Consider the following 15,871-nt stretch of genomic DNA (forward strand, 5'->3'; position numbering starts at 1 on the left):
GCCTTGAACTCCTGGTGTCAAGTGATCCTCCCACCTCGGCCTCCCAGAGTGCCTGGGATTACGGGTGTGAGCTGTGGTGCCTGGCTGTAATTTTCCCTCTCAGAAATAGCTTATTTTTTTTGTTGTTGGAAGTATATCTCCTTGAATCTGAGGACATTGACTCTCGGTTTTCTTTTTTTTTTTTTTACTTTCTTTTTGTCAAGCTCTCTGGGGTCTCCAAATTATTTGTTTCCTCGGGCTCTTTCCTCCCGGTGGGAGCTCCTGAGCGTTCTGTGCTGGGAGGGTGGGTTCCGCTAATCCACAGACCTGAAGGCTCACAGGCCTCCTGATTTCCTAACGAGTAAGGCCTTCCTTAGGGTCTGGTTTCCACGCTGCCAGCTTCAGCTTCCCCCAGATCGCTGGCTCCTTGAGACACGGAGTCATCTCAATTTTCCCAGAGGGAAACCTGAAACTTCCTGGGCGGGGGGAGGGCGCGGGGAGGGCGATGGGCGGGAAAGGGGATGGGCAGGAGGGAGGGATCCCAGGGCTCCCGTCCCCAGCACAGCCTTTCAGTTTGCCCTTTTGTTTTTTTTAATAACCGCTTTATGGAGATAACATTTACACATCATAAAATTCATTCTTGTGATGTGTACAGTTAGCATTTTCAGTATATTCACATAGTTGTGAGGCCATGACCACTGATTCCATCACTGCTGTCTAATTCCAAAACATTGCTGTCACCCCAGGGAGAAGCCCAGGCCCTCACTCCCTTGCTCCCACCCTCCTCTCCCACCGTGCTCCCTTTCCCTCTCCCAGCTTTTGTCCTCACTCCTGCCCTCTGCTCAGCCAGTCCAGGACCTTCAGCCTTCTGGCACCAGTGGCTGTCCCTGCCCTACGGCGCCCCCATAGCAGACTCTGAGCCGTCGCCTCCTCATCCTGCCCCTTGCCCAGCGTGTCCTCGTCCGACTTCTGCCTTCCAGAAACTCGCAGGTGGCTCAAATCCCTTCCCTCCTGCCTTCACTCTCACGGCCTTATTCCTGTCCTCTTGATTCCTGTGGGCTCTGAGGCGGGAGAGTGGGCCGGTGTGTCTCCCCAGTCTCCCCAGTTAGACTGAAGACTGTCCCCGGCGCTTGGCCGACTGCCGTCCCTCTTGGCACTGTCTAGGGGGATAGAAGTTCTCCAGGTTTCGAGTACCCGTCACAGGACAGGATTCCTTCCTTGAAGGGGTGGGGACCATGAGATAAGATGTGACAGTAGATTTGGGAAGCATGTGACCTGGAAGTTAGAGGCCGAGGGACATGGGGTCCGTTTCTCGAAGGAGGTGGCCCTGCTGTGGGCCTTTGTGGCTGGGTGGGATTCAGACTATGGGTGGGTGGGGAGAGGATGGGGCATGGGTGGAGTCTGAGAGCAAATCCCAGGCCACTGCCCATGCCTGCGCCTCCTCCGCTGGGGACAGGCCACCCTTCCTCTGTTCTGCCTCCACTTTCTTTCCCAGGTTCAGATTAAGTTTTCAGGTGCATGGCCCCATACTGCACTTTATTTATTTATTAATTTTTTTAATGAAGTCTCACTCTGTTACCCAGACTGGAGTGCAGTGGTGCAATCTTCGCTTACTGCAACCTCTGCCTCCTGGGTTCAAGCGATTATCCTGTCTCAGCTTCCCGAGTAGCTGGGATCACAGGCATGCGCCACCATGCCCAGCTAATTTTTGTGTTTTTATTAGAGACGGGCTTTCATCATGTTGACCAGGCTGGTCTCGAACTGGCCTCAAGTGATCCACTTGCCTCAACCTCCCAAAGTGCTGGGATGACAGGCGTGAGCCACTGCGCCCGGCCCCCTGCTACACTTTAGACCAGCTTGGCAGTGTTTAAGGGATATGAGATGCTTCCGAAAGGAAATGTTAGGTTCCATTTCAGGCCCTGGGGATGTCACACTCAGTGAGATGGAGCTTATCGTCTAGAGGTGGGGATGGAGGGAGACAGGCAAAGTGAGCACAGAAGTCCTGCGGTTGAGGGGTACAGGACACACACCCGGGAGCCTGTGGGAGCTCAGAGCAGGGCTCCCAGAGGAAGTGAGCTGGGGATTCGAGAGGCTCAGTGTGGCTGGATCATGGGATCTGGTGCTGGGCTGCGCAGAGCTGAGGCGGAAGGCACCTTGCGGGTTGTGTAGGACAGTGCAGTGGTGCGATCTCGGCTCACTGCAGTCTTTGCCTCCCAGATTCAAGCGATTCTCCTGTCTCAGCCTCCTCAGTAACTGGGATTACAGGTGTGCATCACCACATCCGGCTAATTTTTCTATTTGTAGTAGAGACGGGGTGTCACCATGTCAGTCAGGCTGGTTTGGAACTCCTGACCTCGTGATTCGCCCGCCTCGGCCTCTCAAAGTGTTGAGATTACAGGCATGAGCCACCCGGCCAGTCAGGGGCATCTTCTTGGTCTCTTTGATCATCCCAGCCTCTGACTCTGTCTGACACAGACAGTGGTGGCGTGAATGAGTGAATGGAGTGGATGTCGTCTCTACTGTTGTTTGGGAGTGTGTTTTTGATTCGTGTACAGACCCTGATATAAGGCAGTGGTGTTCAGAGCTCCCAGCAGGGCAGCCAGGGCTACCGTTGGTCTCTGGGGAGGCTGTGCCCACCTCGGTCCAGTTGAGCAAGCCTTGCACAGACGTGGCATGGATGCAGGGGCCGTGTTCAAGGCTGCCCAGTCAGCCCTGTCTTCGAGGTTCCCAGGTCATCACGCCAAACCTACCCTACTGATAGATGTTGTTTGCTGGATTCAAGCAATTCTGCCTCCGCCTGGGTGATAAACTACAGATGATCGCCCACCTCGGCCTCCCAAAGTTCTGGGATTACAGACGTGAGCCACCATGCCCAGCCAGTTTTCTAGCAATTTCTGACCCACTTAAGAATTACCTTACTAGTGCAAATATGTGTGTATGAAGATTTTTAGCAACGAGCATTATGCTAAGTGAAAGAAGCCAGACTGACTGGGCGCAGCTACTGGGGAGGCTGAGGCAGGAGAATCGCTTGAACCCAGGAGACGAAGGTTGCAGTGAGCCGAGATCGTACCATCGTACTTCAGCCAGGGTGAGAGCGAGACTCCGTCTCAGAAAAACAAACAAGCAAACAAAGAAAGCCAGAGCCAGAAGACAGAGACTCATGATCGCACACACGTCCAGCAGTTAAAACAGTCATACTCAGAGAAGCCGAGAGTAGGAGGGTGGCTGCCAGGGGCTGGGGGATGGGGAGGTGATAGTCAGAAGGTACCATTGTTCAGTTTTGCAAGGTAAGTTCTTTATCTGCTGTATAGCAGAGTCCCGATAGTTGACAATACTGTAGCATACACTGAAATTGCTAAGAGGGCAACTAAATGGTCTTCAAAGACAAAAACAGTGAGAGAGAGCAGAAGGCAACTTTGGGAGGTGATGGATATGTTCACGGCCTTGGTGGTGGTGATGGTTTCACAGATGTACACACGTCCCCAGACTCATCTAGAGGTGGGCATTAAATATATGCAGCTTCTTAACCCGTCAACCAGACCTCAGTAAAGTGGGGAAAAAGCCAACACACAGTGGCCAGGATTTTTTCTTGTCTCCCAGGCGTAGTTGCATCTGGAGGGGGAAGCGAGGGACGCGGGATTTGATCTCTATGGCTCTAGATTTTTTCTTAAAGTGAGAAGACACTGCTCCCATGGTGCTTTCCTAGTAACAACATATGGGTCAAAACATTGATGGTTTATTCTGGGGGATGAGATTATAGGAGATTATTTTACATATATTTTGCTGTTTGTTCATTTCAGTTTTTTTTTTTTTTTTGAGACATGGTCTTGCTCTGTCACCCAAGCTGGAGTGCAGTGGCACGATCATACCTCTTGGATCAAACGACCTGCCTCAGTCCCCCCGAGTAGCCCCTGAGACCAGAGGCACACGCCACCATGCCTGGCTAATTTCTTATAGAGATAGGGTCTCACTGTGTTGCCCAGGATGGCCTGAAACCCCTGGGTTCAAGTGATTCTCCTGCCTCAGCTTCCTAGAGTGCTGGGATTACAAGCATGAGGCACTAAGCCTAGTTTTTGTTTGCTTGTTTGTTTTGGAAATGTATTCTCACTCTGTCGCCCAGGCTGGAGTGTAGTGTAGATCGCACATGTGTAGATTGCACATCTTGGCTCACTGCAACCTCTGCCTCCTGGGTTCAAGTGATTCTCCTGACACAGCCTCACATGTAGCTGGGATTACAGGTGCCTGCCACCACGCCTGGCTAATTTTTATATTTTTAGTAGAGACAGGATTTCACCATGTTGACCAGGCTGGTGTCGAACTCCTGACCTCAAGTGATCTGCCCGCCTCAGCCTCCCAAAGTGCTGGGATTACAGGTGTGAGCCGCTATGTCCAGCCTTTTTTTTTTTTTTTTTTTTTTAGTCTTTTTTAATCTCTGGGTTCAGTGGGGTTTTGTTCACGCCACTTTGGAATGCTTTTATTAGGTGCTAAACTGGAACCCAGGAGGAGGGTCCCAGCCGCCTGGGGCTCCCCCATCTCCCAGCGCATGCATCCGTGGCACGGCAGGTGCCCAGCCCCCCTGCTGGAGGTGGTGACAGGAGAGTGTATGGCCCTGCCTGCTGGGTTTCACGCCTCACCCAGGCCACACTTACCGACATCGACCTGAGTTGGTCAACTTGTGCAGCCTTCTCTGGCCTCAGCCTCCTTGTCCTCTGCAGGAGCAAGGGCCCCAAAGACAGGCTAATGTTCCCTCTTACTCTCTGCCGACCACACCGGTGGCCAAGTCTCCTTTCTCCTCCTCTTCCCTGCTGTCTTATGCCTAAGATCCCTTTGCCGTGGAAGTCAACCCTGTCACAGGGCCTCAACCGACTGAAAAGCCTCCCCCTGCGAGGCCAGCCAGGCCCCTCTGAGGAGGTGGTGGGGTTGAGGGGTGTAGTACTGCCCCTGGCGACCGGGCCTGAAACAGGCAGGAAGCTCACGGGTGTATTTCTTCCTTTTCTTTTTAGTGTGCAAGGAGCCCCCCTACAAAGTAGAGGAGTCGGGGTATGCTGGCTTCATCATGCCCATCGAGGTGCACTTCAAAAACAAGGTAGGATCCCTGAGGGGAGCAAGCAGGTTGCCTCTCTGTGGGGACCTCTGCTCCGGGTGCCACCGGTTCACAAAACAGGCCGGAGACCTGGCCGCTGCCCATGCACAGGCGTTCCAGTGAGGGCTGCGGGGAGTGCTGGTCGCCATCTCCATTCCCAGGGACATCAGGGGCCAGGACACAGGTGGGTTCGTGACAGCAGGTGGGCATGCCCCTTGGTCTGCTGCTCTCGGGGAGCTGCTGGGCCACCTCCTGTCCAGTTGCCTAGAAAATGTGCCAGCAGTGACATCCCCTGTCAGGACCAGCTTCCTCGACGGTCCTAGAGTGTTAATATCTGGGCCATGTGGAGTGACTGAGATCGAGAAATAGCTTAAATATCTGATTACGGTCCAATTACGGTGCGTCTTCTAGGCAGAATCTTTGATGAGCTTCAGAATTAATGAAGCAAACTACATACATAAAACTTAAAGGAAAAAGGAGTTATCTCTATCCAGAATGATAGCGCGGGTCATCCGCGTCATCTGGGTGCTGGGAGTGCAGGGGATTTTGTTTCCATTTTCTTTCATCTGTAGTTTTTCACCTTTTTTTTTTTTTTTTTTTGGCCTAATAATTAAAACAACTCAGAGCCTGCCTCTGCTCCTTCTCCCAGGCGTCACCACAGGGCCAGCGATGACATTTCCTGGCTCGTGGCTTGTCGACCGCCGGCTGCTTTCCCACAAGTGCAGCTGGACTGGCATGGAGGCAGCGCTGGGGCAGGAGTTGTCCCTGGGAGGCCTGTGGATGCCGCCCCTCTTGGTTACTGAGTCCCTGGTTTGTACCTGGCTGTGCTGGGCCACATGGCTGCCGTTCTACTTTTCCACAAACCCCCTGGCACTAAGGGCCTTGAGGAGAGGCATTTGGCGTGCGGCCCTCCTGGGAGCCGGGTGACATTTCAGCCGGTGCACCTTGGCCAATTTCAGATGCAAGACCTCACCCGGGGTCCAGTTCACAGAAACCTAGGTCATTCTGAGGCTTTGCTGGAATTGAGGCCCCAGTGGGAGAAGAGCCGAGCCTGCCTTGCAAGTGGGCCTTCTGTGGGGTGAGTGGTCCCGGCCCTTGGGCCTGTGGGGCCACCCCCCTGCCAGGTGTATCCCTGGGCTCCCAGTCTCCCCAGCTCCATCCAGTGAGCATGCGGAAGGGGAATGAGAACAGCAGCCCCCTCTTGGGGTGGTTGAGGGGATTGCTCGAGCCTGTCCGTGGAAGGTGCTGCGCAGCCCAGGCCCTGGTGTTCTAGCGGATGGCTTGTGAGGCCACCGTCTGTGTGGGCAGTTTAAGCTCGCCTCTGGGATGACTTAGATTAAAGTCCTCTGAGGTTCAGAAGCAGTTTGGGCCAGCAAGGCTTTTTTTTTTTTTTTTTAGAGACAAGGTCTTGCTTTGTTGCCCAGACTGGAGTGCAGTGGTGCAATCATAGCTCACTCCATCCTCAGCCTCCCAGGCTCAAGCGATCCTCCCACCTCAGCCTCCCAAGTAGCTGGGACTACAGGCACGTGCCACTGTGCCCAAGCTCAGTGAGGTTTTCTGTGTTCCCAGACACCTGTCTGGTCCCTGACACAGCCTTCAGCTACCTGGGGACTGGTGGCATCCATTCTGCTGCCCAGCGCCCTCAGGCAAGGGGCTACGACGGCTGCCTGGCTCCGCCATGGGCTGCCCATGGATTTGGTGGCAGGTGGGGCAGGGCCTGGCCAGTGCTGTTTGCTGCTTGTCATCCTTGCTCAGTAGGGACACCTTCAGGCGAGATGCAGGCTGGCCGCTCCCAAATGTGGCAGAAACCCCACACTATGTGGTGCCGCCGTGCGCAACGCAGCAGGGGCCCTGAGTGGCTGCTGCTCAGGTGGCCCCACCTGATGTGTCCTGCAGCTCTCAACTGAGTCTGAAATGCAGACTCCAGGGCTGTTTCTGTCCTGAGTTCCTGAGGCTCCACCCTTGCATCCTGCCACTGTAGAGAAAGGAAGCGGAGGACCCTTTGGCCGTAGGATTGTTACTGCTGGGCCCAGCATCCTCTCCTGTGTAGGGGTGTCAAGAGGACAGAGAGCCCTCTCTGAATCCCTGCCTGCTCTTTCGGGATCCTGGGGGCTTCATTTAGGGTGTGGGGCCGTGTGGTTGCACGGGGGGCATGGGACCCCATGTTGCTCTCTAGCACTTGTTGCCTGGTTCCTCTGAAAGGCCCCAAGCGCGGTGCCGGCTCCCTCGGTGCCCTTCGGCAGGAGCATGTGTACTCCGGCAGCCCATGGTGACATCGTTGGGTTAAATTGTTTTCTTTTTCTTTTTCTTTTTCTTTTTTTTTTTTTTTTTTGAGATGGAGTCTCGTTCTGTCGCCCAGGCTGGAGTGCAGTGGCGCGATCTCGGCTCGCTACAAGCTCCGCCTCCCGGGTTCATGCCATTCTCTTGCCTCAGCCTCCTGAGTAGCTGGGACTACAGGCGCCCGCCACCATGCCCAGCTAATTTTTTGTGTTTTTAGTAGAGACTGGGTTTCACTGTGTTAGCCAGGATGGTCTTGATCTCTTGACCTCGTGATCTGCCCACCTCGGCCTCCCGAAGTGCTGGGATTACAGGCGTGAGCCACCGCGCCCGGCCAGTATGTTTTCTTTAAGTCTGGTTTATCGAGGTATAATTTACATATAGTAAAATTCTCCCATTTTAGATGTAGCAGGTTTTTCAAATCTCAGCATGTGCTTTCATTGAGCCCTTTTGGAGGATGGCCAGTTTTTCTGTTTTTTTTCTTTTTTTTTTAAGTCATGTTTCTTGGTGTTTATTTGTCTGAATAATTCCTGCAGAAGCCGTGTGGCTGTGCTGAGAATCGCAGCGCTCCCTCTCTCTCAGGACAGAAGCCAGCTGCTTCAGTGTGCTATGTGCCCCATTGCCTGGGAACCTTCTCTTCCTGGGGTGGTTGTAGAGGGTCCTGCACCGGGAGTACCGGTGGCCCCACGGCACGGTCGGGGAATGCAGGTCCTCCTCACAGTGGCAGGGGTGTGTGTGCCATCCACAGGCAGAGGAGCTCCTGGATCCCGAGTTACTTGGTCAAGCCCCAGAAGTTGGCAGAGCTAGGATTGGAACCAGCTCTTTGTAAGGACACACCCGTTGCCTGAGACAGGCATGACCTAGAAGCATAATAGTGCTTGGTGACGCCAGGGATAGGAGTGCCTCATGGCTGCAGGATTCGGAACATGACTGGGGACAAGGTCATAGTGCATGGGTTTGCTAGCGGTTTTTCTACCTGCTGTAGCCAGGGCTTGTGTTCGGTGGTTAGCCACGGCTTACTCCTCAGTGGGAGGTCGGGAAAGTGGAAGGAGTAAACAGAGGTTGGTGACGGGGTGGGTTTGGGGAGGTGCTGGTGTGTCTGGACAGGGTAGGGAGAGAGCTGCAGAGACCACAGTTTGGAGGTGGACATGCCAGGGTTCAGTCTCATAGCCTGACTGTGTCACCATGGGTAGGTCACTCCTCTGGGCCTCAGTTTGTCTGTCCATAAGATGGGGTTTCTGGCTGCATCTGCTTCTCAGGCGTCAGGAAGATTAAGAGGGAGACAGCAGGTGCAGCGCTTGACCCGGGGCCCGGCACAGCGGACATTTCATCCGTTTGTTGTTGAAATGGTATCGGCTCCTTCCAGTCAATCTGGGCAAGAAAGTTCAGTGGAGAAAGGGGGCCTCAGACCTCGGAGGGCCCAAAGGAGGTTGAGGGTTCCTGCAATGAAAAAGATGTTGTTTGGCTTCTCCGGTGAGTGTGGCTCTAAGACCAGAGCAGAGAATGTGCTTTCTCAGACAGCTCTATTCTTGTATAAGTGTGTGGCTTTCTCAGTGAGTGCACTTGACCTTGAATATGGCATCGCCTGTAAAATGAAGGGATTGTGCTTTATGCAGTTTTAGGCACTAGAACTTAACTGAGGCTGCATTTTGTTTGACCTGTTGGTAGGATGTTCTTTTTTTTAAGATGCAGTCTCGCTCTGTCTCCCAGACTGGAGTGCAGTGGTGTGATCTTGGCTCACTGCAAGCTCCGTCTCCTGGGTTCACGCCATTCTCCTGCCTCAGGCTCCCAAGTAGCTGGGACTTAGGGCGCCCGCCACCACACCCAGCTAATTTTTTTTGTATTTTTTAGTGCAGACAGGGTTTCACCATGTTAGCCAGGATGGTCTCGATCTCCTGACCTCGTGATCTGCCCACCTTGGCCTCCCAAAGTGCTGGGATTACAGGTGTGAGCCACCACGCCCGGCTGGTGAGATGTTCTTTTACAGAAAAATCACTCCACTCTCTCAAGGAAAAAGAATTTGGAGGGCCTCATCTGATTGCAAAGCAATACATGTGTGTTGTGAAGAAGTTTTTCCCAAGCAAGAGGACAGCGTTGCCTTGCTTGACATCCGCTGGGAACATGTGTGTTGGGCAACTCAACCTTTTTGCTGTTCTGGGCGTGTCCGCAAAAGACAGTGAAAGCCGACAGTATTGGTTTGGGGTTTGCAAATGAACTTCACTGAGGAGGTAAATTCAAAAGTATGGAATCTATGCAGAATGACAGACAGCTGTACCATTCTGTGTTTATCCATTCATCTGTGGATAGATGTTTGGGCTGTTTCTACCCATTTGCTATGGGGAATAGTGCTGCTGTGAACGTGTGTGTGTGTGTGTGTGTGTGTGTGTGTGTGTGTGTGTATACACGTACTTGTTTGAGTGCCCGTTTTGAGTCCCTCTGGGCGTATACACCTAGGAATGGAATTGCAGGCTCATACAACAGTTTCCTCTTTAGCTTTCTGAGGAACTGCTAAGCTGTTTTCCAGTGGCTGGACCCTGTCATAGTTCTACCAGCAATGTGTGAGGGTTCCTGTTTCTCCACATCCTCAGCAATGCTTGTTTTCTGTTTCTTAAAAATTATAGCCATCCTTGTGGGTGTGGAGCTGTAACTGTTGAGGTTTTTATTTGCATTTCCTTGATGACCTGTGATGTTTCACATCTTTTCACATGCTTGCTGGCTGCACGTATCTCTTTCTCAGGAAATGTCTAGATATATCCATTGCCCATTTTTGTTTGTTTTTTTCCGAGACGGAGTCTCGCTGTGTTGGCTAGGCTGGAGTGCAGTGGCGCCATCACGGCTCACTACAACCTCTGCCTCCTGGGTTCAAGCGATTCTCCTCCCTCAGCCTCCCGAGGGAGGCTGGAATTATAGGCTCCCACCACCACGCCCGGCTAATTTTTGTATTTTTAGCACTGATGGGGTTGCGCCATGTTTGCGAGGCTGGTCTCGAACTCCCGACCTCAAGTGATCCATTTGCCTTGGCCTCCCAAAGTGCTGGGATTACAGGCGTGAGTTGCCCAGTTTTGAATGCCCGTTGCCCATTTTTGAATTAGGTTGTTTTTGTTGTTGTGTTATAGAAGTTCTTTATATATTTTGGATATTAAACTCTTATAGGGTATGTGATTTCAAATATCTTATCCCCTTTTATAGGTTTTTTTTTTTTTACATTCTTCATAATGTCTGTTTTTTCAGCAGCGTCTCACTCTGTTGCCCAGGCTGGAGTGCAGTGATGTGATCTTGGTTCACTGTAACCCTGACTTCCTGGGCTCAAGCAGTTCTCCCACCCCAGCCTCCCAACTGGCTGGGATTACAGGCGTGAGCTGCCACACCCAGCCCCGATAATGTCCCTTGTTGCGTGAACGTTTTAAATGTTTATGACGTTCTATTAATCTGTTTCTTCTTGTCACTCACACCTTTGGTGTAAAATCTGTGACTCCATTGCCTAATCTGAGGTCGTGAAGATTTGCCCCATGTTTATTTACACCCATTTCATAGTTGTAGTCCTTATGCTTAGACAGTTGATTCATTTTCGAGTGAACTTCCGTATACGAAGCGAGGTGGAGGTCTAACAGTAGTATTCTTTTGCGTGTGGTTTTCCAGGTGTCCCAGCACCATTCACCAAAGAGACTGTTCTTTCACCATCGAGTGGTGGTAGAGCCTCGTTGAAAATCAGTTGGCCATAGATTTTGGGTTTAAAACTGGACTCTGAATTCTATTTCATTGGTCTATGTGTCTGTGCTTATGCTGGTGCCATACTGTTTTGATTTACTGTAGTTGTATAGGAAGATTTTTTTTTTTTTTGTCAGAGCCTTGCTCTGTCACCCGGGCTGGAGTGCAGTGGTGCAATCACGGCCACTGTAGCTTTGACCTCTTGGGCTCAGGCAGTCCTCCCACCTCAGCCTCCCAGGTAGCTGGGACCACAGGCACGCACCACCACATCCAGCTAATTTCATTATTTTTGTAGAGATGGGGTCCCATTGTGTTGTGCAGGCTAGTCTTTTATTATCTATCTATCTATCTATCTATCTATCTATCTATCTATCTATCTATCTTTTTGAGACAGAGTTTTGCTCTTGTCCAGGCTGGAGTGCAGTGGCATGATCCTGGCTCACCGCAACCTCCGCCTCCCGGCTTCAAGCAATTCTCCTGCCTCAGCCTTCTGAGTCGCTGGGATTACAGGTGCCCGCCACCATGCCTGGCTAATTGTTTATATTTTTAGTAGAGACGGGATTTCACCATGTGGGTCAGGCTGGTCTCGAACCGACCTCAGGTAATCCACCTGCCTCGGCCTCCCAAAGTGCTGGGATTACAGGTGTGAGCCACTGTGCCTGGCCCAGGCTGGTCTTGAACTCCTGGCCTTAAGCGATCCTTTCGCCTTGGGCCCCCCAAAATGCTGGAATTACAGATGTGAGCCAGCGCGCCCAGCCTTGTAGGAAGTTTTGGAATTGGCAAGTGTGAGTCCTCTAACTCTGTTTTTTTTTTTCCGTCTTCAATATGACTTTGGTTATTCTGTGCCCCTTGTGATTCCATATGAATTTGAGGTTTGACTTTTACATTTTTGCAAAAAATTCTATTGGAATTTTGATAGAGATTCTATTGACTCTAGTCATTTTTTTTTTTTTTTTTTTGAGACGGAGTCTTGCTCTGTCACCCAGACTGGAGTGCAGTGGCACAATCTCGGCTCACTGCAAGCTCCGCCTCCCGGGTTCACGTCATTCTCCTGCCTCAGCCTCCCGAGTTGCTGGGACTACAGGCGCCCACTACCATGCCCGGCTAATTTTTTGCATTTTTAGTAGAGGTGGGGTTTCACCATGTTAGCCAGGATGGTCTCGATCTCCTGACCTCATCATCCACCCGCCTCGGCCTCCCAAAGTGCTGGGATTACAGGTGTGAGCCACCACGCCCGGCCTTGAATCTAGTCATTTTTGAAACATCTTAGCAATATTAAGTCTTCATTCCATGAACAAGGAATGTCTTTCCACTTAATTAAGTCTTTAGTTTCTTTCAGCAGTGTTTTATAGTTTTTAGTATACCTAAGTCTTTTACCTGCATGCTTAAATTTATTCCTAGGTTTTTTTGGCTTGTTTTGTTTTGAGGCAGAGTCTCTGTCCGTCACCCAGGCTGGGGTGCAGTGGCACAATCTTGGCTCACTGCCACCTCTGCCTCCTGGGTTCAAGTGATTCTCCTGCCTCAGCCTCCCAAGTAGCTGGAATTATGGGCGTGTGCCACCATGCCTGGCTAATTTTTGTATTTTTAGTAGAGATGGGGTTTTGCCATATTGGCCAGGCTGGTCTCAAACTCCTGATCTCAAGTGATCTGCCCGCCTCGGCCTCCGAAAGTGCTGGGATCACAGGCATGAGCCACTGTGCCTGGCCTTATTCCTAGGTATTTTATTCTTTGGAATGCTGTTCCCTTTTTGGATTGTTCATTGTAGGTGTATAGAAGCACAGCTGATTTTGTTTTTCCTGTAGACCTCCTCTGTGGACAGCACAACCAATTTTTGTGTATTGATCTTGTACCCTGCAGCTTTACTGAATTTATTAGTAGCTTTAGTAGGGGTTTTTTTGTTTGTTTGTTTGTTTTTTTGGCTTCTTTGAGATTTTCTGTATATAGAATCATGTCATCTGCAAATAGAGGTTCCAGTTTGGATGTCTTTTGTCAAAGTCTTTTTCTTGCTTGACTGCTCTGGCTAGAACCTCCAGCACAGTGTTGAATAGCAATGGAGAGAGTGGGCATCCCGCCTGGTTCCTGATCTCAGGGGAAGAGTTTCCAGCCTTTTTCCATTGAGTGTGACGTCAGCTGTGAGCTTTTTGTAAATACCCTTTATCAGGTTAAGGAAATTCCCTTCTAGAAGAAGGAAAAACATGTTTTCTCCACTTACAACATTTCTGACACCAGATGTGTGGGTTTCTCAGACATTACAGTTCTCCAGTTCTCTGCAGACCCCACCTGGGGGTCCTGCAATTGAATTCAGTGTTGTTATCCACGACCTGGAGTTAGCGCAAGCTCCCAGGTTAAGAGCCCAGTTTCACAGGACATCCCCCGCTTCAGATGCCAGTCACAAGTCCCCGACTGCCACCTGCACTCAACCGGCCATAGGTTGGACGTTCTCCCTGCTTATGTTCAACAGTTCTCTATAATGGCTCACAGAACTCAGGAAGACATTTTACTTCCGTTACTGGTTTGTCGTAAAGAGTGCAATTCAGTAATGGCCAAACCTTGCTGCATGGGGCAGGGTATGTGGGAAGGGTGCCGATGTTCCATGCCCTCAGACAGGCCAGCCTGGAAGCTCTCGGAACCCCTTTGTGTAAGGTGTTTATGGAAGCTCCATTGTGTGGGCATGATTGATTAAACCATCGGCCATTGGTGATTAAACTAAATTTCCAGCCCCTTTGCCCTCCCTAAGAGGTCAGGGGGTGGGGCTGAAAATTCCAGCCGCGTATCACATGGTTGGTTCCCCTGGCAACCAGCCCCCATCCTGAAGCTATCTAGAGGCATTCAGTCACCAGGCATCTCATGAACGAATGTAAAGATGCTCGTCTCACTTCCAAGATTTCAAGGATCTTCGAGGCCTTTGTGTTAGGAACCCAGGACTAAGACCCAATATTAAAACAAAACAGGCTCCTATCACCACCATCTCTCAGAAAGTGTTTTAGCTGCTTGGTGCCAGGACTAGGAGTAGAGACCAAATGTATATATTTCTTACCATGTCACACCTTCTTTTCCTAGCTCGCTGAATGATGTTTTTCTAAATCATGAATAGGTGTTGAGTTTTGTCAGATGCTTTTATCTGTCTCTATTGAGAAAATCATGTCTTTTTTTCTTCCTTTTATTAATGTGCTGTATTATGCTAATGGATTTTCACATAGGAACCCCCCGCCGCCTTGCATTCCTGGGATAAATCCTTCTTGGTTATGGTATATAATCTTTTTAGTGTACTGTTGGATTGGGTTTGCTAGTATTTTGTTAAGGATTTTTGTGTCTGTATTCATAAGGAACGTTGCTGTGTGGTTTTCTTGTGGTGTCTTTGTCTGGCTTTAGTATCAGGGTAACACCACCCTCATAAAGTGAGTTAGGAGGTATTCCCTCCTCTTCTAAGATTTGGTAGAGTTTGAACAGGAGTGGTGTTTGTTCTTTGAATGTTCCATAGAGTTCGGTGAACCGTCTGGTCTTGGACTTTTCTTTCTGGGAAGTATTTGATTTCTGATTCCATCTCTTGTTATCAATGTGTTGAGATTCTTCACTTTTTTTTTTTTTTGAGATGGAGTCTCGCTCTGTCACCCAGGCTGGAGTGCAGTGGTGCAATCTCGGCTCACTGCAGGCTCCACCTCCTGGGTTCACGCCATTCTCCTGCCTCAGCCTCCCAAGTAGCTGGGACTTCAGGTGTGCCCACCACGCCTGGCTAATTTTTTTTTTTTTTTTTTTTTTGTATTTTTAGTAGAGACGGAGTTTTACCATGTTAGCCAGGATGATCACGATCTCCTAACCTCGTGATCTGCCCACCTTGGTCTCCCAAAGTGCTGCGATTACAGTCGTGAGCCACTGTGCCCAGCCCCACTTCTTCTTGATTCAATTTTAGTAATTTGCTTCTAAGGTTATGTCTTATCTACATTATCTAGCTGGCGTATAGTTGCCCATAGTATTCTCATAATTCTTATAATTTCTATATGATTGGTAGTTCCCACTTTTGTGTCTGATGTGGGTTATTTATGTTCTTTCTTTAAAATACTAGCCAAAGGTTTGTCAATTTAGTTGATCTCTTCAAAGAAACTTGATTTTATTGATTCACTTTATATCTTTTATTCCTTATTTTATTTCTGTTCTTTTTCCTTCTGTTAGCTTTGAGTTTAGTTCTTTTTCTAATTCCTTAGGGTGTAAAGGGAGTCACTGATTTGAAGTCACTCTTATTTTTGAATGTAGGTGTTTACACCTGTACATTTTGCTGTGAGCACTGTGTACACTGTATTCCGTATGTTTCGATACATTGTGTTTTGTTTTCATTATCTCAAAAGTACTTTCTAATTCTCTCAGTGATTTCTTCTTTGACCCATTGGTTGTTGTATTTGTTGGGGTTTTTTCTCCAGACAAAATCAATAGGATCTATAGATAGATACCCAGATACAAGAGGGAACTTACTGGGGGAAGTGCCTCACGTGATTGTGGAAGCCGAGAAGTCCTATGACAGGCCACCCGCAAGCTGGAGACCTGGGCGGCTGGCAGCACAGCTCCCTGCAAGCTCAGACGCCCCCACAGCAGGGAAACCCTGGTGTAATTCTCGCTCAGAGGTCAAAGGCCTGGTACTGAGGGTGAGGCCAGAGTCCTAAGGCCACAGAGAGAGACAGGCAGATGGAGAGACTGCCATCCCTGACTTTTTGTCCCTTTAGAGACAGATCGCCATTTCTCTATCTTTTTTGTCCCTTCTGGGACCTAACTAGTTGGATGATGCTGGCCCACATTGAAGGTGAATCTTCCCTACTCAGCCCACTGACTTTT

General features: G+C 50.1%; 1 protein-coding gene across 3 annotated transcripts in view; it reads left to right on the forward strand.

The window, feature by feature from the left end:
• Positions 1-15,871, forward strand: part of MLLT1 (MLLT1 super elongation complex subunit) — a 73,861-nt gene that overhangs the window by 15,931 nt on the left and 42,059 nt on the right. For all 3 annotated transcript variants that reach the window (XM_033199883.1, XM_033199881.1, XM_033199882.1), the window contains exon 3: positions 4,983-5,065. In XM_033199883.1, the coding sequence (XP_033055774.1) occupies positions 4,983-5,065 (83 nt within the window). The remainder of the gene's footprint in view (positions 1-4,982; positions 5,066-15,871) is intronic.

This window comes from Trachypithecus francoisi, unplaced genomic scaffold (genome assembly GCF_009764315.1).
Source record: "Trachypithecus francoisi isolate TF-2019V2 unplaced genomic scaffold, Tfra_2.0 Lachesis_group5, whole genome shotgun sequence".
NCBI lineage: Eukaryota > Metazoa > Chordata > Mammalia > Primates > Cercopithecidae > Trachypithecus > Trachypithecus francoisi.